At 35.9% G+C, this 24401-nt stretch overlaps 1 protein-coding gene across 1 annotated transcript in view; it reads left to right on the forward strand.

Moving 5' to 3' along the window:
- The window catches only part of FRYL (FRY like transcription coactivator), a 134666-nt gene that overhangs the window by 60069 nt on the left and 50196 nt on the right, over positions 1 to 24401 (forward strand). The window contains exons 3-17 of the mRNA XM_072406862.1: positions 3161 to 3300; positions 4937 to 5033; positions 6075 to 6154; positions 8122 to 8202; positions 8394 to 8562; positions 10096 to 10188; positions 11312 to 11410; positions 12230 to 12331; positions 15876 to 15979; positions 18147 to 18255; positions 19151 to 19237; positions 19640 to 19811; positions 20977 to 21109; positions 22359 to 22466; positions 23665 to 23902. Coding sequence (XP_072262963.1) covers positions 3161 to 3300; positions 4937 to 5033; positions 6075 to 6154; positions 8122 to 8202; positions 8394 to 8562; positions 10096 to 10188; positions 11312 to 11410; positions 12230 to 12331; positions 15876 to 15979; positions 18147 to 18255; positions 19151 to 19237; positions 19640 to 19811; positions 20977 to 21109; positions 22359 to 22466; positions 23665 to 23902 — 1812 coding nt within the window. The remainder of the gene's footprint in view (positions 1 to 3160; positions 3301 to 4936; positions 5034 to 6074; positions 6155 to 8121; positions 8203 to 8393; positions 8563 to 10095; positions 10189 to 11311; positions 11411 to 12229; positions 12332 to 15875; positions 15980 to 18146; positions 18256 to 19150; positions 19238 to 19639; positions 19812 to 20976; positions 21110 to 22358; positions 22467 to 23664; positions 23903 to 24401) is intronic.

Consider the following 24401-nt stretch of genomic DNA (forward strand, 5'->3'; position numbering starts at 1 on the left):
GTAATAATAATAATAAAAATTTAAGACTTATCTGGAAGAATGACAGCACTACCAGAAGGTACATAGAGGAGCAATGATGGGTGTGGATTTCTTTAGCCAGTTTTCCATATTATTGAGCCCTGAACCTTCAAAAATAATGAAGTTTAGTAAGAAGTTACATTTAGAGATTTAAACCGCTATGCTGTCGCTGGTAGCTGAGACCAGTCATGTGCCTGTACTTTACATAACACGGTATCGGAGTGTGTACTTACAAACAGATAGATACTTTACTGCTTACGTGTGCCCTGTGAGCATTAGCAGGTGCCATTATTTGTTAATTCAGGAATTTCACTGCTCTTGCTTCTTGAACAAAGGGCCTTGCATTTTATTAATTAACTTACCCATCCAGAACTGCTGGATGTGTTTGGTATGGCTTTGTGAGCTGAGAGGGTGCCAAGCTGAGCAAGCAATAATAGGGAGGATAGTTGTTAGACCACTCGCACTGTTTTCTCTAAACATTGCATATATTGAGTGCTAATAAAACATTGGTTGAAATTGCTGCCAGGATCTTTAAGTAATAAAGAGATTAGCCAGACATCTTACCATATTGTGCAGCGAAAGGGAAAACATTACCTGCTTACAGATTGGAAGAGCCTGTAGCCTTTAACAATGATTTTTTTCTAAATCTAGGACCTTTATGGTGTTTAGTTAATGATACACCATAGCGGATCCTGGGCTTTGCATGTTTTGAGACACTCAAAGTATGTGTGCAGATCAGAAGTTTTAATTTCTCTCTGACTTTCCTGATGTGCATTCTTGTTCCAGATCAGTGACTATAGATTCGCGATATATAGCCTTCCTTTGTTCAAAAGAAAAATAGAAATCTGTATGGCTGTCTGTGTTCCTTGTGCTGGCTTTATGTTAAAATCCTATATACCAATACTTGACAGTACTATAAATCATTATGTGTTACGTACAAGCCTCCTAGATTGTTAGCTGTTCGGGGCAGGGTCCCCTCCTCCTCCTGTGTCACTGTCTGTATCTCTCTGTCTACCCCTATTTAATGTACAGCTCTGCGTAATATGTTGGTGCTATATAAATACTGTTTATTAATAATAATATAAGTTACTACACACCTTCAAATTTCCTGAGATGGTAAGGATAGATACATTTTTCAGTTCAAAGCTGTTCCACTGTTCACATATCATTAAAGATATACACAATACAAAATAGCAACTATACAAACCAATATATATCATTACAAGTATACACAATTCAAAATAGGTGACTGAGATATACACGTCACACTACTGATGAGAATACAACAGATAAATGCGTTGTGAGTCTAACTGATTTGAATCAGCAAGGTAGAAAGAACAAACAAAGCAGAATTATGTACCTACCCTATGAATTAGGTTATGTCAGGTCGTGTACAGTATCTCGGCCAAGTGGGCGCCAATTGTTTTGTCCAGGGCTTCAAATTATCCAAATCCTGTCCTGCACGTGTGTTGGCACCCTGAATATAAGCACCCTGCAGCTTTTGAGCCATTTGCAGAATATGCTGCAGTATTTCTTGTGGTAACACTTGTATGGATTTAGCCAGACTCAGCCTTTTCTAATAATTTGTTTTAATGCATGACATATTTATGTTGTGTTGAAAGTATGATTAATAAATTAAAATGGTGAAGCTCTCAAGAAGTACAAGCATAACGGATTTAATTACATGCACTGTTCGTCAGCTTTTCTTCATTTAAGCCCTTTTGCCACGGGGTAGATTGCTGTTTGCACTTTCATCATCTTTTATGTTCTTTCTGTGAAGGTCGCACCCACTGCTGCCAGAGACTTTCTGAAGTAGTTTTACAGAGAGTACAAAAACTAGTTAAAGCTGAATTTAGGGCAAATATGAAAAGCAAATCTATGAATATGTATGCTTACATGGAAATTGTTTTAAATGCAAATTCCTACATTTTAGAACAATTTCAGCCTTTTGCACTCCTTGATCAGCACAACTGATATTGGTGAAGGGAAACAAAGCAAAAAAGTTCATTCAATTCATTATGCTGCAGGATAGAAGGAGAGTGTGTGAAGTGACCTAAATATGATTTTATCAATCTGAATCTTCTGCTTTTAGTGTTTATCACAAGTTGGGAAAAGAATAAGACCTATAGTTGGTACCGAATGCATAAACAAAAATCATGTAGCAGGCAATGATCTTCCATTTGAGTTTTTAGCTGGTTGCCTGGAGTTAAGTTTTAGTTCACATGAACTCTGTTTCAAGCAGTATGATTTGCACGTTGTTCTAGAAAAGTAACAAACTGCATTTTTTTTGATAACCAACTTACCTGTCTGTGTAAAACTGAGGTATGCAATGTAAGTAAGGGAAGAGGTCATGTTAGCTCTTTGCATACCAGTAAACCTTAAAACCCCCATAACTCTGAAGGACAGGTAATGGCATTTTTACCTTACAATACTTCCTCAGAACGATTTCTTTTCTAGAGAAAGGTCCAGATACTCAATAATCACTTGAATTAGCCAGATAATTCCATAACCTTCTTAGCCTTTGCTTCCCTGCCTATTATTCATGTATCTATCATTTACATTAAAGCCAGACTGACCTAAAATAGCAGACAATAGGAAATTGCATGTAAAACCAACATATTACTCAGCGCTTTAAGAAGTCTATCATCATATCATTAACTCTAATGTCATAGTCTATAGACAATTTTTGAAGGAAAGCTGGTTAACCTTACTGCTTTGGGATGTGGGAGGAAAGCGGAGTACCTGGAGTAACCCCCTGCATATACTGTCCTGGCCGGGATAGTAACCCGTGAGCTAGCGCTGCAAAGGCCAGAGTGCTAACCGCTGAGCCAGCCGTACTGTCCCTGAGTTATACATGGTGTGACCACATTTTGGGAAAAGGAACTGTTAAGTGAAAAATAAATATTGGCATGTGTACTTTGTGATAAATTCTTTTATCACCAGATAAGCAATGAGCTGTCTGCTAAAACAAGCTGTGCAAACTTGGAATTAAACCATCACAGCAACACCCTGATCTTTGTCTCTGACCTCTTGTTAAACAGAGCAGTCTTTATTTAATATAGGTTTTAATGTATGGGCCGTTTCAGGATACGCATATGTCTGGCCAATCACTTCTGTTTTTCTGTCCTGTTTGTGTTGACAGGTGATCAGCTGTATGAGCTCTGTAGCAGAGCACTGTCTCCCCTCATTACTCCGCACCTTGTTTGACTGGTATAAACGGCAGAATGGGACTGAAGATGAATCGTATGAATACAGGCCTCGCTCTAGCACAAAATCTAAAGGGTAAGAATAATAAGGTTGTCCATATACAATTCAACTCTGTAAACAAAATCTGTTTTGGAAAAAACATTTTACCGATACCATTACTAGAATTTGGCCAATCCAGAATAGTTATCATTTGTTAGGAATAAAAATGCAAATTTAATGCAAAAACTGATATTGCAATTTAATGATAACTTATAAAGACCCAGTTTTGATGCTTTCCGTCTGCTTTTGCCCTGAATAATGCTACATTACTGCTAACTGGTCATTGCAAATATTTGACAGAATAGATGGGTTGATGCACTGTTTATACTGATGCAGGTTCCTTATCAAAGCAGGTATTTAACACTGAATGTGGAAAACCTATAGGGCTGCAAAACTGCAGAGTTTCAAGACACGGGCAGCTGGAAAGGTATCCAGATGGGCTTGGTGACCCTGGGACCTGGTGCTGATCATTCTTCAAATAGTCTTTCATAATATAAAAAAAAGTGCATCCAGCATGGAGTTTAACTTTTAATTTTAATAAATATTTTTGCCTATATCATAACCTCTAGTTATTATATACACATTTCTCTTCCTTCATTGATATACTTGGTCAATCTTTAACCTCCCTAGCGGTTCATTTCTTTCCGGTTTTATATGTCTAAAAGCGGTACATTTTTTTTTTTTCATGAAAAATTATTTTACAGTATAATATAATAGTATGAGTATAACAAAGTTTGAAACACAATGTAAAAATAATAAATTGAATACATTAAAAAATCTATATATTTTTATTTTTTTTAAAAATACATTTTTTACTCATACTATTATATATACTGTAAAATAAATGTTCTTGAAAACAATGTACTGACTTTACACATATAAATCCAATGTATTGCATTCAATACAGTTATTTTTTATTGAATGCAATACAAATGGATTTTGAATTTCCCTCTCTGCCGTCACACTACCCGGTGACTCATCGGGTGCAGAAGCCGGCCAGGGGAAGAAGGAAGAAGACAGGGATCGCGGCGATGGATGATGCGGGATGCCGGCCGATCAGGTAAGGCTGTATTTACTAACCTTCCATAGGTTTACCTACCCCAAGTATGACTCGGGGTTACCGCCTTCAGCAACTTTTTTTCTACCCTGAGTCACACACGGGGTTACAGCTTGGGAGGTAATGTATTCCTGAGGTTATAGGTCTATTGTACCCATTTTTAAATTTTAATGCTTTCTTCAGGGAATGCTCACAGATTATTGTTTTCCCCCATCCCAGTTCTAATTAGTTCTTTTCCAGACTTTATATCCCTGGTCTTTATACAGCTCTTTAGATGTTTTTTTTTTTAACTTTGTAACCTTCTAGAAACATATTTGCTCAATAAAGGATTGTCCAAACTTATATTTCCAGGTTAATCATTTTTATTTGGAAAACTATATTTATTTGTTCCCCTTTCATTTAACTTTATATATCAGTGGTAATATATCCAATTTGAATTTTAGGTTGCAACACTGCAAAATTTTTATTTCAGGTTCTGCAGTACTGTGAATTTTCCAAAAAAGTTAAACCTTTTTATAGTTATATAGTGTAGTTATGTATTCAGGCTCTTCCAAATATTGAATTTATTTTAATATAAAATGTATTCTAAATGACTGTTCAAATTTTCTCTTCCAGGGATGAACAGCAGCGAGAGCGAGACTACTTACTTGAAAGGAGAGACCTCGCTGTAGACTTTATTTTTTGTTTAGTTTTAGTAGAGGTCCTAAAGCAGGTAAACTCAACTTATTTACGCCAGTTCACTTTTTGTATGGTGCTGTTTTGGTTCAGTGCTGTGTGTTTGTTATACCAGCATGGTCATTAAAACTAGTGTTTTCCACGGCAATACTGTACATGCTTTAATTTCCTAATTTGCACTAGAAATGTGTGAAAAATGATCAGATCTAGGTATTCTCAGAAGTTTGTATCTTTGTAAGGTTTTACTAGGACAGAAAGTGAGAGAACTTCAAAATTTTATTAAAGATTTCACCAAAACAAAGAAGAGACATTTTTCATTAGGGACATTTGTTTTGTCCAAGAGGGAATTTCCATACTCTTTAAGACTCTGGCATCCTGTTGTCCCCAATGGACAGAAAGTGACCTTGGATTTTATCCATTTCCCACTCTATGAAAAAAAGGGCTTTAGATAAGTTTTGTTAAGTGTTAAGATGAGTACAAGTGCTAGATAAACATCTTAACGAGTGAACGATATCACAATCCCATACAAATTGCAGTAGTAATAATATGAATGTGTTCACATAGCTTAATAGACAGCTGTACTAACTATATATAAATTATGTTCATGTGAACTGACTAATGGCTACACATATGTAGACCATTGCATAATGGTTCTCAGGCTAGTGACATCTGAACACATACTTGAAGATAAGATATAATCGCCTGAAGGAATCCGCTAAGCTGGATTGCTTGCGGTACCCAAATAAAATCATGGATTGTCATAATTTGTTATTGGTTAGTTTTCCAATAAACAATTATCTAATAGTGGGTTGGGAATTGTTCATTTTAAACACTTATCTAGTGTCTGAGCAGGTTTTTATATTCTAGAATCATTGTCATACCAGTCAGAAGCATAAAATGTGCTGCTACAATACTTATTGAGCAGAAGAGTACCTAAAATTTGTAGAGAATAACTATGGAGAAGTTCTACTAAGAGTCTATTTAAGTTTTAGTAGGAATATACTAATTTAGGAAATGTGCTTAAAAACAGTTTTCATTTATTTGTTATATGCAATAATTTTGTTATTTTCTATTTCAGATTCCTGTCCACCCGGTTCCAGATCCCCTAATACAGGAAGTTCTTAACCTGGCTTTTAAGCACTTTAAACACAAAGAAGGGTATGGTAGCATGCCTTTGTTTAATTCATTTTTTTTTCATTAGTCTTATTTGCTAGAAAAAGTAAAGAATATAACTACCTTGATAATTAGGGTGGATAAATTCAAATAAAAGTATAATTCTCTTTTTTATGATTTTCAACTTCGCTAGTGCGATATGTGTAGTAATGCAATGCCTGGTTAAGCACAATAGGTGCTTTGGTGCACCTCATTGCTCTTCATTCCTTATGGCACTCCAAATGTTCCTTCACAACATACTTAAGCTAAATGCCATGCCATTTTGCACTTTTTTTTTTTTTTTTTTGCTTTGGCGGACAATGGGCAGCTCATTCAAATCAATGAGTAACCTTAATGCACCACACACCAAGGCAAAACCTGACAAATCGACATGCTCCCTTATGCTGAACATCCAGTGCTTCCTATATCTTCCCTGCTAACCTCTCTGACGTTTATCAGTATAGCCTGGCCAGTGTCTTTCCTTTGGATTTTGCACAGAATGGTTTACTATGACTTACTGCTGGGTGTGTAGGTGTTAGTGTGTGTATATATGAGTGCACATGAGTAAATAAATTCTGTATTTTCACCTCAGTCATGGTCACTCTTATCTTCAAGACTTTACAAATAGCTGTTATAATAGAATTCAATAGATTGATCTTTCTGTATAGAGGTTGCACACACTGCATAGAAGCACATTGTTTTTTTTAGAACCATATTTATCGTTTGTCAGCCTTTATCTTGTTTACTTGAGATTGGAAGTGATTGTATTGGTTGGGAAATACATTCTTATCATGCTGTGTACATATATACATTTAGCTACTGATGGCATCAATTTCCAGTAATGAACTGTAAGGCTGTAAAGTGATTTAAAGTGATTTATGTCATTTATTAACTGGGTAATTGTAACTTCGATTGGTGAATGTACTCTGTTCAGGCAGTTACACTTTCAAAATATCTGGATACAGCTTGCATTGTAATACAGCAAAAAGCACAAAAGCAGCCATAAATAAAAAAAATAAGGCTATCCCCTGTCATCAAAATAGAATATGCATTCACAAATATTATTTATGGATGTATTAATTTGTATATTTGTGTCTTTAAATATCAAGTCAAGTGTTTTCTTTAGGACTTACTCACTTGCTGAGCTATTGCTGTTTGTACTTTCTATGCACATAAAATTGCATACACAAATGCTATTGAGTATAATTTCAGCCAAGCATTTACTTTATTTGCCGTTCAGCCTTTCTTTTGGGTTTTAGATCACACAGTCAAAGTGTTCTGTATTATTGCAAGTCATCTAGCCACTGAGGCAGCAAAGCAATATGCTTTACACAATGCTTTACATCTAGAATTAAGTTTTGGTGTTGAAATGTAATTGGTAGCTCCAGCACATATCTTCGTTTTACTTAATAATTGTTCCAGAAGTACTGTAAAAATCTAGGTTGAGTAGGCATGAACCACCCAGAAAAAAAAGAGATGTCTGCAGATCCCGAACTACCACCCAAGGATACTTTTGACTTCTGTTTGAGTAGCATACAGTGTCCCATATTCTGATCTTTACTAAAGAGGCAGTCGTAAGGAATATGTGAAGAACGAGGAAGACTTAAGTCTTTTTAAATAATTTGGAATGTCTTCCGTATCATTGGCGTAAGCTTTTCTAAGAGTGGGTATTTATTTGTTTGTAGATCGGTAAATGTTACATTTAAAAGGCTGTTTTTTTCTTAGTTTGTAGACGTCTAGATTACTGATCTGTTCACAATAAAGTGGCCCATGTTCATTGCTAATTATTGGTTTGCTAAGTTGACTACACAGGTATGCATTGATACTCTTTGGGGAGTCAAAAGGAATCGACTTATGTTTCTAACAAGGCTTGCTACACTTAATTTATTATTGAAAAAGAGAAATACAGTTTTTTCCATTGATGGATTATTTATAACAAAGTAAGTGTAAAATATGTTTTGTTTCTCCCCTAGGTATTCAGGAACAAACACTGGGAACGTGCACATTATTGCAGATTTATATGCAGAAGTTATAGGTGTCCTTGCACAGTCCAAGTAAGAATATGTTTTTTAATGTAGTGAGCTGTGTATGAGTGTGGTTGGGTTTTACATTGTGTTTGGGGTTTAGTAAATGGCAGCGGATTCTGTACTTTCACCCGGCAGGAGAGAAAGCTGAGAATATCTGGCGGCATAGATGTTTATTAGGATTAAATGGCGCCCCTCCTGTTTTCTTTTTCATCATTTAGATTTCAGGCTGTGAGGAAGAAGTTTGTCACGGAATTAAAAGAGCTGCGACAGAAGGAACAAAGCCCCCATGTGGTGCAGAGCATCATCAGCTTGATCATGGGGATGAAATTCTTCCGTGTCAAGATGTATCCTGTGGAAGATCTTGAAGCCTCATTTCAGTTTATGCAGGTATTTCTTGTGTCCTGCTATCCCTCTGTTTGAAGGTGTTTGTGTTTTGCATTCATTATACACTTTTATTAGCCTAGTGTCTGCTATTTTTATTATGCCTTGGAACAGAGAACCCAATTCAGTGTGTTAGCACACCGCTTTCACATTGACAGCAAGTGTAAGGTGACAAAGTGTAAGGTACAATGTGAACTCCAATTCCCTGCTTTCTGGAACTTGACACTGTTCATTTTTTACCTAAATTTTACACCTAAACACCTTTCTAATACCTACAAACCCAACTCTAACGTAAATGTTTTTTGATTAGAATGGTGATGGGTTTTTATAATGGTTTTGTTGTTTGTGTCACTGCTGCGCAAAGTTCATCCAACTTCCTCCTCTGGTGACTAAACAGAAGTGAACTATCCCCACCCAGGACACAGAGGAATAACAACTATAACAGTAACTGCAGCTGTTCCGTATTTTTTAAAAATTATTTTTTAATACTGTCTTTGCCCTTGTAGAGATTTTCCCCACTTCTTGTTTTGTTGCGTTCACAGAAAGTAACATAAAACTTTGCAAATGGCTATAGAAGCAGCAGTTAAAACCTCATAGAGGTTATATTTTTCTGCTGTGCCCAAAATGTATAAAAAGATTAAAAGGTTTGCCTGGAAATATGCTTTAACTTAATTCTTAACCTCGCTCTAGGATTTACCAGCCAATCCCCAAACTTATACCTTTTGAAATCTCTACTATTAACTTAATGCTAGAAAATGCTAAGACAACTTGCTTAACTTATGCAAACCAGAACTATCCTTGGAGGAAAACTTGGCTGAACCAATTTCGTTCTGGGTTCCCCTTAGCAGCTAGCAAGGCTTATTGCACACTGGTAATTTTGCAGATGTATCCATTCAATATTCCAATCAAGAATTGATTCAGAGGCCTAAAACACAGATTTGCCCTTTCAGTCATTTTCCCTTGATGGAAAATCCAAATTTGGATGCTTTTGATAGTTCATGCATTCCGTACAAAGATTGATCAATATTTACCAACTCATCTGATCTATTCTCAACTGTCTGGAACCCAGATTGGCATTTTTCCAGTTACTGTATTTCCTTCAGATTCAATAGTTTAATTGGATTAGAAGTAAAAATCTGCATGTGTGTAATAACCTTAAAATGCAATGCATAAAATGGACAAATAATTTGTTTGCAGTGGACTACAAACTTTTTTATTCGTAGTCTATGTTCTCACATATTTTTTCTCCCTTATCGCCCTTTTTTTTTTTTATTGTCTCAATGTCTTCTTTAGATTTTCTGTTTCCCATTCTTGCATTTGTCATTCTCCTTATTTATTTTCATCCTCTCTGTCTACCACTTTTGATCTTAGATTTTTTACTTCTCCACATATTTACAAACCTTAACTTCTTCTCCATGATTTAATGTGCTGTCTATATCCCAGTGTTACAGCAGTGCTGAATAGGTGTTTTTATAATGCAGGGTATTCATTGCCATTGATGGTTCATATAATGACTTTTTCTGCTTGTTTGCTTGAAAGGAATGTGCACAGTACTTCTTAGAAGTGAAAGACAAGGACATAAAACATGCACTTGCTGGTCTGTTTGTAGAAATTCTCATCCCTGTGGCTGCTGTAAGTAAATCTTGTGATGTCTGCAGATTTATGTGTGTGATCAGTTGCCAAGCTTGAACTTGTTTTGTGAAAGAAAACTTTACATTATCATTGAAAAGATCAGTCACATTTGTTTTGTCACTTCTTGTATGTATACATTTTTTTGATTAAAATTAATAATTTACGCCAACTAAAACATAGGGTTCAACATATTCTGTTTCAACAATCATTTTACAAATAAAACTTTAATACAGGGTGTGTTCATAACATAATTTATAGGTGGTTGTGGCTCTTCTATATAGAAGGGTGGCCAAGGCAGGTTGGTGTGGAAATTGGTGCTTGATCTTTGTATAAAGCATTCCTTTTTACAGCAAAACTGTTAAGGATTGCCGGGATAACATCTGAAAGGAACCTGGGGGTTCCACATGATTACTGGAAATGATTACAAATCATTGATGTGCATTATTTCCTATTTACAGAATTATTGGGGTTACTAAATTCCTATAGGTGGTGCCCTGCCCACCTGTACACAGCTTCTTCTTCCAGCTCACAATAAAACATATATCTATCTATATATATATATTTATCTTTCTTCATCCTATTGACTTGCCTGTGCCAGATTTCCGAGTCTCATCTCTTCATCAGATGATCTCTTTAAAATCACAATGCTGTGCTGGCATTTGTTTTCCACAGGTCATGGGAGATTTTCCCCTTTAGTAGCACAGTGTTTGGTTAGAGCATTACTAATATTTTCCATCACATTATCGGGTAATATGTTAGGGGAGCTTGTTAGTATAATTAATACTGTCTGCTTCAACCCATGTGAAACGACAAAGAAAACCACTGACAAAGTTAAAAAATAGAACATTTCCATAAAGCAATTGCTTCTTTTTTTTGTAATGTACTGGGCCTTAGCATTGTCATTGTAAAACATTTATTAATATTTTTTTAATATGGTCATTCCAGCTTCATGTGTCTCTATTAGTAGATTACATAATATAGCGTAGCCATATACCACATACTGTAGCATAGCATTCCACATACTGTATAATACTTTAAAGCATAACACCAGCATATAAGATTTCTTTCCCAAGCTGCAATGATACTTGCTTCCATTAATATGTTTTTTTTTCTGTTTTTCCAGGCTGTAAAAAATGAAGTAAATCTGCCATGTTTAAAAAATTTTGTAGAGATGCTCTACCAGACCACATTTGAACTCAGCTCAAGAAAGAAGCATTCCCTGGTGAGATATCATACTGTGGACTCCTTTTCCTTGATATATCTTTAGCACTGGGCTATTTGTTCATTAACTCTAGTGGGTATTGTCCATTTTCTATGTATTTTGATCGATTGGACCAACCAGTTTTATTATTTTAGGCTTGAGTTTAGGAATGTCTTGCCTAAACAGCACGTTTACCTTTTTTTAATATATTTGAACTGTTATTCCTGATTCATTCATTACCATTTATAGCATAATAAGTCTTTGTTAAATGGTATAAAGATTTATGGGAAAATTATTTAATAGTCAAAGCAGAGCTAAACTTACCATGTGCAAAATGGTAAATGGGCAGGTTTTATATTGCAGAATGAACAGGGATTTCTCATATAATCTCTCATTATAACAAACTAACTTGCCTGTTCCCAATCTTCCCTATACTTTACACTGACTAGCATATGTTCTGCTTGATGTACGATCCTGGCATAGCTGCTTGCCAGGATTAAAGTGTCTTTCCAATCTAACCAATCAAGATGGTCAAAGATCCTTGAACCCAAAAGAGTACAGGGTGTAGTTAAAAAAACAATGTGAACAGACAGGTACATTTATTTTATTGCTGAAGACAGATCACATGTTTATTCTGGAATAAAGAACCTTTCCTGACCATCATTTTTACTAAATTTGAATTCCACTTTAAATGCCCAATTCATTCTAACACAATTTGTCCACACCTAAGCAAAAATCACCTTTTGAATTGAAATGGTAATGAAATGAAATAACAAAGCTTATGCTTTTAAATAATTCACTTTATGTAAACTTTAACTTGTCTTTTTCTTGTATTCACAGGCACTATATCCACTGGTTACCTGTTTGCTGTGTGTCAGCCAAAAACAGTTTTTCCTGAACAATTGGCACATTTTCTTGCAAAACTGTTTGTCACATTTAAAGGTATGTCTTTTGCGTTCCTTTTTCAGCACTGAGAATCATTTAGATTCAATAAATCTGCCACAATTAAGAAACTGCATGTCCTGGGTGATTTAACAAAGTATTGATAGGTTTCCGACTTCAATTTTACAAATCTGAGCAGTCATACCATCGTTACGAGGCCCAATTTATTTGTGTGATAATTCACAGCCATTTAACTTTGTGTTGCAATGAATCTTCTTGATTGCGTAGACTGCAGTGACTTTTATGACTTTTTTACTCCTCTTTCTGCTATTGACTGATAGAGATGACAATAGTATATTAATAATAAAAATTAAAAACCTTTCTTCTCCGCATCTTCCTGGTACTGTTCTGCGTCATGTAAGGTGTAATGACTCCCTTCCTGTAATAATATGGATTTAATGTACTTCAGGTTCTCATTATATGTGGGTTGATTCGCTGCATGTCTGCTGATGAATATGGCCCTGGTATTGGATCGCTCCAACTGCAATTACCTGCTTACACTATTCTGCTATCCTGTTCCTTGTACATCTTTTTGGCTTGCTTATCATCTCATCCATGTTTAGTTTTTTTAACCTTCTTTGATTTGTTTCTTCTCTTGATTTGTTTGTTTTAAATCATTGTTCAGTGTGCCTGTATAGATAGTTGTACTAAAAGACATCACTTTACAGAGCAGTTTCAGGTAAAAGTATTTAAATAACATTTGTAGCTTACTATATGGGCCTGCAAAAGTTTTTTCTAATATAACTAGTAAATAGCCTGAAATCCCTATTAAAAAAGGCGACACAATTTAGATGAAAATGTATAAATTAATGATTTTCATATTTATGGTTTGGAGGGAAGGTCACTTCTAAGGGTGATGTTTGCTAGCAATATACAAATCAGGCGGGATGTGGGCCAGTGACCTGTGTTGCCAAGTCTACGTACACAGGTCAGATGATTCTCGTCCGAATATTACTTTAGGGCTAGTATTGAACGAGAATCTGACGCGTGTACAGCACTCGTCCCACGAACGTTGGTAATACTAGTAAAGGGGAGAGAGAAAGCACAGTGGGGTGGCGCTCCATAGGTCTCCCCCTCCCCTCTCCATAGAGCAAAACGATGCTGTATGTACAGCGGTTTTTCATGCATTGTGCAGTCTTTTGTCCTTGGAAAGGATCATGGAAGATTCTTTCCAGCGACAAAAATCCACTGTGTGTACGTATCCTAAGACACTTTTACTTCTCTTTTACCTAATATTTACCTGCAGCTCCCACATAATTAATACAAGCACATAGTGCCCTAATTTGAAGGCTAAGCTCAACTCTAACTACAGATTTTAGTTTTGGACAGAGTGGGAAGGGTTAGAATTTTTGTGTGCCAAGCCAAAATTAAGCAAAATCTCCCTAAAACATCCCACAGATTGATGATTTTAGTCACGTTTATTTTGTTATCTATATACTATGCTGCAAATGTGTGGGGTACATGACAGTGACACCATACAAAACAAACAGCAAACATGTCAGCACTTTATCTGACCATGTACACAACACTTGGAACAGATGTCCCCAATGAAAGTGGTAAAATGTATGCTTCTAATCTGGAGCCTTTTTATTTCACGAAACTGTACTCTGTGAGGTTAGAATTGTAAATCTCATTTTAACTCGGGTAATCACATAAAAATCAGTTGCATGTCATCAAATGAAATCATACTGGGTAAATGACTATGGTAGATAAATTCCTCTTATAACAACTAGTATAGGCTGGGACAATCAGATTATACAGAGAGCTGTAGTATCCCACCAGCTAGAAGGAAGACAGAATACTATTTTATTGAATTAGAAATCACATGCTAAATATAGATTATTTTATCAAAATGTTACTCATTTTCTGCTCTATGTCAAACAGTTGGTAGTCTCCAAAAATGCAGGATTGTTCCATCTCCGGGCTTCTTTTAGTTGTGTTCTGTTTGCTTTGTTCTTTTTATTTTTTCATCTAACATGCATGTCGCTCCATTTTCATGTTTGTTATGTTTTGCTGTCTCACGTTGCTTTGTTTAGATGCCATCTAACAACAGTCTCAGGAAACAAATAGAAACCCTACAGGTGAGTTTGTATAATAAAAAGCTGGGCTTGCTTTCAATGTGCAGGAGGCCTCCTGTGTCAGGTTCTTTGAAGACAATGCGGACTATAAATCGAGTTTTTTTGTTTGTGAACATTTTAATGAAATTATTTCCTCTTGCTGCATACCCTACATACTGCAGATTGCTGACATTTTAGTTATGGTTCCTGTATAAATATTTTTTTTCTAACAAAACATTTTTTTTTAGTAAATGTAAAATATTTTGTCTGTCTAATAGGAAGAGATTGACCTAAACTATGAAGAAATCTAGAATGACTTATTTTGTGTGCTATGAGTGAACTGGTATAATGGACTGACATATAAAGTACAAGTAGAAAAGCCCTTTTGGTTCATGGGAGCCACATAAATGTTTCCTAATTCATATCTGGGGAGAGGTAGCCATACACAAATCTTACATGTTGTTTTTAGGTGTATAGACCTTGTCAAGACGAGCTTGTAACGTTTTTACCAAGTATCATCAGACTGGGGAAAAAAGGTGATTTAAGTGACTTAAAATCCTTCTGAATCTCTGTTGTGCATCAAGTTCCAGTTTACACTGTGAATATTCACTCATATACATGATTGTGTTTTTCATTATTGTATACTATGCTGATAATTAACAACAAAAATGGGAATTCTGCATTTATTTGCAGCAGTCTGCAAAATTCTTCTCTCGTTTTTATGCTGTTAGGTGGTACATAAGAATTAATATTTGGTTGCAGCATGTGATATTCTTAATATTTCCTGATTTCTTTTTACACTTTACTTGTCTGATACAAATGTATTTAGTACGGAAACAAACCATTCCTAATTAAAGCAGGACGACATATGTCCCTATTGGTTAAAGTGCTACATTTAAATTTTGACTCAGGCAGGGCATTATTGTAGAAAGGGACAGGCGATGTCCCTTCTGTAATATTCATTCTTACCTGCCTCATAGCTCCAGTGGTTGTGGTTACATAGATAGCCGGCTGCCCTGATGCCCTGTCTGTGCTGCCCTGATGACCAAAAAGTTTTGTAGCTTAACAATTTTAGACATTTTTAACATTTTCAGCTTCTTTCCATAGTTTGGCTGGCTTTGTCCGACATCAGTATTTCTGGGATACATTCCTGGAACAAGGATATTGTGAATGCTGTGTCAGTAAAGTGTCACCATTATCTCTGTGTTTGTTCTGGGTCAGTCACCATTGAAGCCAAAAACAGTTTTTGCAGGGGTCAGCATGACATCCAGGAACTAACATCCTCCTAAGTATAGCTCTCCAGTGGCAGTCAGGTAGACTAAACATTTGTATGCCGAGCTGCTATTTGATGGCTAATGTAAACATGTAAAATGGTGAATATCACATGAAAGATCACCTAAAATATTTTTATTAACAGATATGTACTCCTTGAAAATGACCAAAACATTGTTCATAGCAATGTAGTTGAGATGTGTTTTCTTTTTCAGAATAAGGACCCTAAAATGTCTCGAGTTGCACTGGAATCTCTGTACAGATTGTTATGGGTTTATGTTATTCGGATAAAATGTGAAAGCAACAATGTAACACATAGGTAAGTTCCATACATCATTGTTCATATGTTTGCCATGGTGGATAGAAAGTGACACCCTGTTCTAATGTACATAAAGCATGAAATGCAGAAATCTGATTTAAAGGTACACATTGCAATCAGTATCGTTGGATTTTAAGGGCTTTTTCCCAAGGATGATTGCGCAGTGTTTGAGAACAAGCGTTTTATCTGTTCAAAATCTTTTAAATAGCCACAAAGTCCTCCCATTATAATTTAAAAGCATGAAAGCAGTTGAATATTATTTCTTTCCAGCCATTTAGCTGGCGCTCAAGTAAAACTGTTCCCCAAGGTTGTGATTGGACAGTGAAGGAGAAGCAGCAGAACGATGAGCTCATCTTTGTCCTCCTGTCAGTATATTCCTTGTTGGCACAATAGCTCTTTTAGCTGCTTCCCCCTCTTCCATTCCGTGCTTTTCCGTACAGCGATCAGGCCAAGTAAAATGCAGACATTTCCACTACACAGCTACAATACAGGTACACCATTTCTTTTAAAAATACATTTAATTATTCTTTTTAACACGTGTCCTGCATACATTAATTTTTTCGTGATTTGTATCTGTTGCAAGCGGTATCGTCACCACCTCCTTCGTTTAGCTACCCATTTCATCGTTTCTAAAAGTAAACAATTGAAGCCCCAAAAGGCAGATTGCAAAATGATTTTGAGGGGCAGCTGTGCTAACTCTAGATTACAATCACAAACACTCATATTAATAAAAAATCATTTTTTTTGATTTTTGTTTTTGTTTTTTGCGAATGTGTCTGAGCTGTGCTTCTGTTAATGACAGTAACATAAATAAACCTAATTAGTCTCATTACGGTATGTGGTTGATAGTAGAATCATCTGTATTGTTAAGCACAGAAGGAAAGCTCCAGGATCTCAAGCTGCGACCAGGCTGTGAAGCTACATTTATCCCTTTCTGCTCCTTTCAGCTTCTAGTGCAGTTATTAGATCTGTTCTTTTTTTTCTTACATTGCCAGTAAATTGTCTTAGATCTGTTTTACTTTATGTCAGCTGCTGGTGTATGTCATGTGAGAAAGTAATTTGGACTTTATTGCCAGCCTTTCTTGCTCTGTTAACAATTAGCTTCTATTTAGATCGATCTGACAGGTTTCATATATTGGTTAGCAGAGGGCTGGGAACTTTGCAGCAGTTAATTACACCATAGTACACCATTTACAGAGATGGTCTTATTAGGAAGCTGCCTGAGGGGTTTGGTTTAGTCTGTAAATTACTGGCAATGTATGTAATGTCAGGTTCTAGCAATGCAATTTCAGAATGTGCGATGTTCCTTTAGAACAGAATGTAAAGTTTCAGAATACCCTCCAATGCCAATGCTGTTTAATAGTCTGTGAAAAAATGCACAAGCTAATGAAAATAGTCACAGAAAGTCCCATGGGGTCCAGAAAACCTGGGCCACGGCCTCTTATAGCCTCTTGCCATTTTTCTGCTTGTTCTGGTCTATGATTGGGGCCTGGCATTTTATTTTAATGGTTTCCAAAGCAATGACTGTATACTTCTAATAGAGCATATGGTTAGTTGCAAATGTACTACCAGAAGTGAAGTATTATTTGGTCATTAATTATTGATGTAAAAAGGAAGATCTCCTCAAAGTATGGAACAGTGGATTGGCCAAAAGTTTGCATCACTTTTCTGTATGTTCAACCTCTGTTTCATATAGCTTATTATTATAATTGTCTATTTACTTATCGTTACATTATTGTATGTCAGTACAGTGCCATTCCTGCCATTATTTACACAGTGCTTTTCATAAGTATACACAGTAAATTGTGTAGGTTACAGTTCTGTTCTCATTTGTGACAATGCTAGTTTTTGGCTGCTGTGCTGATGCGTGGCTTCATCAATTTCCATCATTAATCAGGAATGAGTATAGACATAATGAATTTGGGGGCTCATGTTTATTCTGCATATGTGACTCAGAAGCCAGATGTAACCAGGCAGCTTTTTTCATGTTTCGGCACCTTGGAAGGTTCACTTTAAAGATCACTTTGAAGCTCTAGATTGGGGCACACACTCATGTCTCTTGAGTTTCAGAAACTTGCATGTATACTTTTATTAGTGTTTGTTTTATGGCTTTGTGATCACTATACAAGTTAAATTTGGTAATCCTTTTTTATTTTTTTTTCTTTAGCCGCCTTATGAGCATTGTATCCGCACTTTTTCCCAAGGGCTCTCGTAGCGTAGTGCCCCGTGACACCCCTCTTAATATTTTTGTCAAAATTATTCAGTTCATTGCTCAGGTAAGATTACCTAAGTACTATTTACAATGTTTTAATTGGTTCATATTTATTTTAGTCAAGATAAATGCTAAATACGTGGTAGTGAATGTATTTATTGTTTTTAACATGTGGACTATATACTATGTAAGTTTTTATGTTTATTAATAATACTGGTTAAAGACTTTATGGATCATTCATTTATAATGGATTTAAGTTCAAATTTGATGCCAGGCTTTATCATTCCTAAAGATGGAGTCTTAAAACTTGATTAGGCTTTGATTGCTGTCTGCCATTTAGGTTAATATTATGTACTTTTTGTCTGTTTAATGGGTATGGGACATAACAGGCAGTGAGGGAAAGTCTCCCTATCTTTCAATTTGTCAGATGTTTGAACCAAAGATAAAGGGTAAGTCAGCAAGAATGGACACAGCCAGTGGTCAAGAAACACATTTCTCTGTGAGAGCCATGAAAGTTCTAAACTTTTATCAGAATCGTATTCCTTTCTGTGGCTTTGAAAACTCTATTTTGGAGTTGATGGGGATCAGAATTAGTGGATGTGTTCTAAAAGTTCTAGAGATTTGATATATGCTTGTTAAGGGTCAGTAACTAAAAGAAGAAAGACGGGTAGTTAACTAACTTTTTCAAAAGTAGGACAGCAATGGCAGCCTCCATATTTAGTACTGGTTTTCTTTGGTGCTCATTAGGTCTGTTGGATCTTTTACACCATCTGCTGCAAATAAGTTGGTTGTACAAAATTGCGATTTACCTTTGTCACTCCAGCAGCCATCCTTGACTACTTTGCAGAACATCGGGATGCATGAAGATTATTTTAAAGGCACTATTTGCTGTGATATTTTCAGGTTTGATTCCTCAGCTGTTGCTAAATTGTTTTATATTTCTCTTTTGTTTAATATAGGAACGTTTAGATTTTGCAATGAAAGAAATAATATTTGATCTTCTGAGTGTTGGAAAATCTTCAAAAACATTTACTATCAACCCAGAGGTAAAAACTTGCATTCATAAGTTTATTTTTCTTTACAGTTTTCCTAAGCTGAACTCTGGGCAAAGAGATACTTTTGGTATTGAAATACATAGATATTGAGTATGTGGAATTGCACCTGTCCAAAATTCTGTAGATTTTTTCGTGGGCTTAAAGTTTAAACAATCCTGCTAGACATCAGAGCCAGGGTGGTGACCTGACTTTTCTCCACTAATGTGGGTCATAATAGAGAAATCTAACTGAAATCATGTTAAATTCATTGACCGCCCATGTCTAGGGTTGTCAGAGAGAAGATATTTCTGTCAGTCCGCTTAGTGTTTTTTTGGATGCTGCAAATTTGAATAAACTCCTAAAGGGGTTGGAAGTGTTATAATGATTGTTAATGTTTTTTTTCCTGCCATTTAGAGGATGAATATCGGTCTTAGAGTCTTCCTTGTCATAGCAGACAGCTTGCAGCAGAAAGATGGGGAGCCCCCCATGCCCACAACTGGAGTTGTTCTTCCCTCAGGAAACACTTTACGTGTCAAGAAAATATTTCTCATTAAAACACTCACAGACGAGGAAGCAAAAGTCATAGGTTTGTCTTCATTGCCTTCTATTGGCTTGAAATGAACAGCAATTCTAATATATGTTCTGAACTTCTTATTGTTCCTAGTACATCGTTTTCTTGAGGAATGGTGCAGTAATTTATTTTTAACTTTCATAAGTACATAGTAATAATTTGTTTTACAACAATTTTATATCATTAATTTGCCTAGTCTTGTTGGTCAATTGTATGGCTTGTATGCAAAGTAGAGTTGCAAATTATAAGCAAATAATCTTATTACATATATATATTATATATGCAAATCTTTTCAGATCAGAAAATACCTCCCCTGCTTCCAGTATGGTGGACCAGATTCAGACACTTTGAAAGTCCCATTTACATCTAAATGCAGTGTGTGCATTTCCGTGCACAGCAGTGTGCTCCTTTAGGCTAGTCATTATACATAAATCTTGAAGAATGGGCCTCAATGCACAAAAAAACAATCCTGCTTTCCATGTATTGCGGTGTGGTGCTCTGAAACATAGCTGTGTTCTGTAGAAATAGTGGGATAACTTTTCAGTTTAGATCTTTTACTGCAAAACAGTAGACAGACCATTATGCTTCCCCAGGAAAGCAGCTCAGCACACTAAGTAAAAAGAGAAAAGAAAAAAAAGCGAAAATCCTTATAGTAAAAGGCACTTGTCCTAACTAAATGCCAAGGACTAAATGTGCCCAAGAAATTTGCATCCTTCCCACTCATCATAGATGCACAGATGGAGTGTTCAGGAAATGTTTTCAGTAAGTAACTAAAAAAGTTTCTATTCTTAGATTAATCAATTAGAGATCTGAGACTCAAAGACACATTTGTTGCTTTACAGTCAAAACATTCCCTTTATTTACTCACTGTCATGTAGACACAAAAATGAGTTAGAGGAGAACTTTCCATTGTGTCCCCTTTGGAAAATTACTTCTCTATTCTTGAACCTTTAACAACTCAAAATTTTCTATTTCCCATCCCATTTATCAATAAGAATACAAGTTATGCTTTGTTTTTTCAACATCATGGTTTTTAATGTTTACATTGTATGTACAGAATCTCCAGTCTATTTTCTTTTGAGAATACTAGATCAATGAATTCCTATTTTCTATATTTTGCCAAGTACCTGCTGTACATATTTAGTTCTGCAAAGATTATTGGTTTGCCCTTTCTGTGCAGGCATGTCTGTTTACTACCCTCAAGTTCGTAAAGCATTGGACAGCATACTAAGGCATCTGGACAAAGAAGTTGGCAGGCCGATGTGCATGACAAGCGTACAGATGTCTAATAAAGAGCCTGAGGATATGATCACGTATGTATAAGCAGATAATACTTCTATTTGCACTCTGTTTTATTGCAGAAGTGAGCTATTTGAATGTTTGATGTGCTTAAACCCAGTGATCAATAATGATCCTAGAAGCTTATGTTTGCTAGCAATTACTGTACCACATAAAGCTTCTCAGTGCTGGTAATTAGCTTGAAAGCATGTGTATTGAGAAAGCAGAGGATTAGATAGCATCATTCCGGGTTTCAGTTTGCCTGACATTGCATAAAGTGCTTAAATGAGCTGTAATCAGTGCCTGCTAGGTATCAGGATTATTCCCACACAGCTAGTGGTGTCTCTGTACCGTTTAGTTTCTGAGAGATTCAGTAGACACCATTTTGTATTTTACCAACATAGCATAGCCTTATATCTACTTTTGAGAAAAATGAATGAATTGATCATTAAAGGTCTTTTTCTGCATTTCACATTTCAATGCAGCCTTTCCATTCACACTAAATTCCCTTAGATGCCCAATGTCAGTCGAGACGGAGGGGTGGCAATCATAGGCTGCTTTAAGTCATAAAATGCTCCATGTTATAGCTCAAATGATAATGCAAGCACAAGCCAAATGATCATACATGAGAGAGAGGATTTGACACCATCTCTGGTGTCCATATAAGCTTCAGTTTTGGTGTTGGCAACAACCAGAAAGTTGAGGACATTTGTTTGCTGTGAATTTAATGATGCCTAAAACCTAGTACAAAGGGCATTAGCTATATACATGGCACTCATTTTGTATAGTTCATTAGCTGGACAAATGGATTGGTACTCTTTAATATTATTTCTCCCAAAAACTATTTAAATGAAAAGTAATTGTATCATGTATTTTTGCATGTCTTTTTTGACAAGCCACCATACTTTAAGGAGAATGTTCTTTAAAGAGACAAGTCAAAGCCGGAGCTTTTTGTCAAGTTATATCAGCTCTGCTTTCAAAAATGAAACATTGAGTGTTTATAATTTTCGGCATGGGAATAAAGTGCCATTCCTAAATTTGACATAAAAAAAAATACCAGAGAGTCTGGGACTCTTTTATTGAACTTCCACATTACCATTACTCTTTTGTAATGCTTTATGGAATAAGCCTACAAGTTTCTAATCAAGCCATTTAAACAGGGTTTTGACCTTGGCACATTCTGAAGTAGTATAGCAAAAGAAGAGGCTATACACTTTACACACTGAAATATATAGTACATGCCCTTTTCATAGCTGTTAATTTGTTACTGTTCTTTTAACACAGAGGTGAAAGGAAACCCAAGATCGACTTGTTTAGGACGTGTATTGCTGCTATTCCAAGGCTTATACCTGATGGCATGAGCAGAGCTGATCTCATTGAATTGTTAGCAAGGTAAAGTATAATGTGACTATATTTCCTTTTTGCTATACTGTATACCTTGCACTTGCAGGTCGTTTTTCCTTCTCACCTTAAAATGTTTTAAAACATTGTACAATATTTATTGGGCAGAATGTGTCCAGTGCAGATAGGGGCTTAGAGAGAAATTTATTCTGGATTGTAGTTTTGTCCTTGTTCCCAAATGCTTAGTAGCCCCTTTTATGTGTGCATTCTGTTGTGTTTAACAAAATATGTTACTTTTTTAGTGTTAATGAAACATAATGCTAACTTGGTATTGTACTGAGTGCTTAGTTTGCTAAACAGTAATTAATCTGATTTTGTTTCCAAGGTATCACTTTAAAATTCAAGTCAAATCTTCTATTCATACCTACAGTTTATGATTACTTGTATGACTTTAATAATCAATAATTGCCTATAATATAAATACTGAATATGAAACTGTTAACTGAAGGAATTATCCAGTGTCTTTTTTTGTAATCTGACACATTACTTGAATGCCAGTGCTAGTTTGGAGTAGGGACAGATAAACCAACTGTACTATCACAGCAGTAACAAACGACACCCAGGATGTGTGCTCAGATCTGAACACTAAATACCTAAACAACCCAGCATCAAATGCAAAATGGTACAAAGGACCATAATATCCTATAATGGTGATCCATATCTTGTGGCATTCGGATTCAGCACTTCATTTGTAAGTTCCTTTGTGCAAAAGTCTATTCTTTTTGAATGTACGTTGCTAAAAACGCTTTGTGGCCAGAACTTGTGTGTAACAGGTGTTGGTGAATGGCTACATCCATCAAAAGGCCATCCACACAGGTGTTGAGCACAGTGGAAGTTCACATTCAGTATTTGTTGTGCTGGTGTATTTGCAGATGCTACACAGTTAAAATTAATGTTATCCTTTTTCATCATTTTGATTTCTAATTTTACAATTCAGAAGCATTTGTGCTATTTTGTAAATTACACAGTCACCAATGCAGTGTGTCATAGCACAGCATGAGAAGTTTCATCAGTTGTGATTGCTATTACTAGACCGATAGATGCACGTTTTGTGCAGCAGACATAAGAATTATCAATATACTGTTGGAATGTGAAGCACTCTAAGCGGTTGGCATTACCTTCCAGTGTTTGGAATAAACTATGCTCTGTGAAACAGGCTTTGTTAAATGTTTGTTTCTTTTCTCACTAGGCTTACAATTCATATGGATGAAGAGCTGCGAGGGCTTGCTTTCAATACTTTACAGGCACTAATGCTCGATTTCCCTGACTGGCGGGAGGATGTTCTTTCTGGATTTGTTTACTTTATTGTGCGGGAAGTGACTGATGTGCACCCTACTCTTTTAGACAATGCTGTTAAGATGTTGGTCCAGCTAATAAATCAATGGAAACAGGCAGCTCAGATGCACAATAAAAACACAGATTTACAGGTATTTACCCACCCTATCCTCTCTTTGCCATCTCAAGTATTCACAGACTAAGAGTTAAACTACACATTGTATCAGTGTTTCTCTATTGATCACAATCGTTTACGACCCAGATTTCCTCGCAATTGGCACATTGCTTTTGCTGACATTTGTGAGTTATTTCCTGTAATTATCACACGTGCTGATCACAGACAATCTCTTTGTCCTTGAGTTGAATTCATTTTAAGATGATTGCAATATTTTGTTATTATCAGTAAAAGCATTTTTACAAGGCAATAGTTGAAGGAGTTTTATTGGTTCATTACTAATAAATACTGATACCAATTTATTTCTCAACAACAATCCTCACAAGTGTTCTAGTGTGCGTTCAGGCTGCTAGGAAATCATTAGTCTTCTCTTTTTGGCTGCAAGGACAGTGCTGCTTGTATAGCCGAGATCAAATAACCCTTCCCCTGTTTTGATCATTGCAATATTGGATAATGAAAAATAGAAATGTGGCATT

This window comes from Pyxicephalus adspersus, chromosome 3 (assembly GCF_032062135.1).
Source record: "Pyxicephalus adspersus chromosome 3, UCB_Pads_2.0, whole genome shotgun sequence".
Lineage (NCBI taxonomy): Eukaryota > Metazoa > Chordata > Amphibia > Anura > Pyxicephalidae > Pyxicephalus > Pyxicephalus adspersus.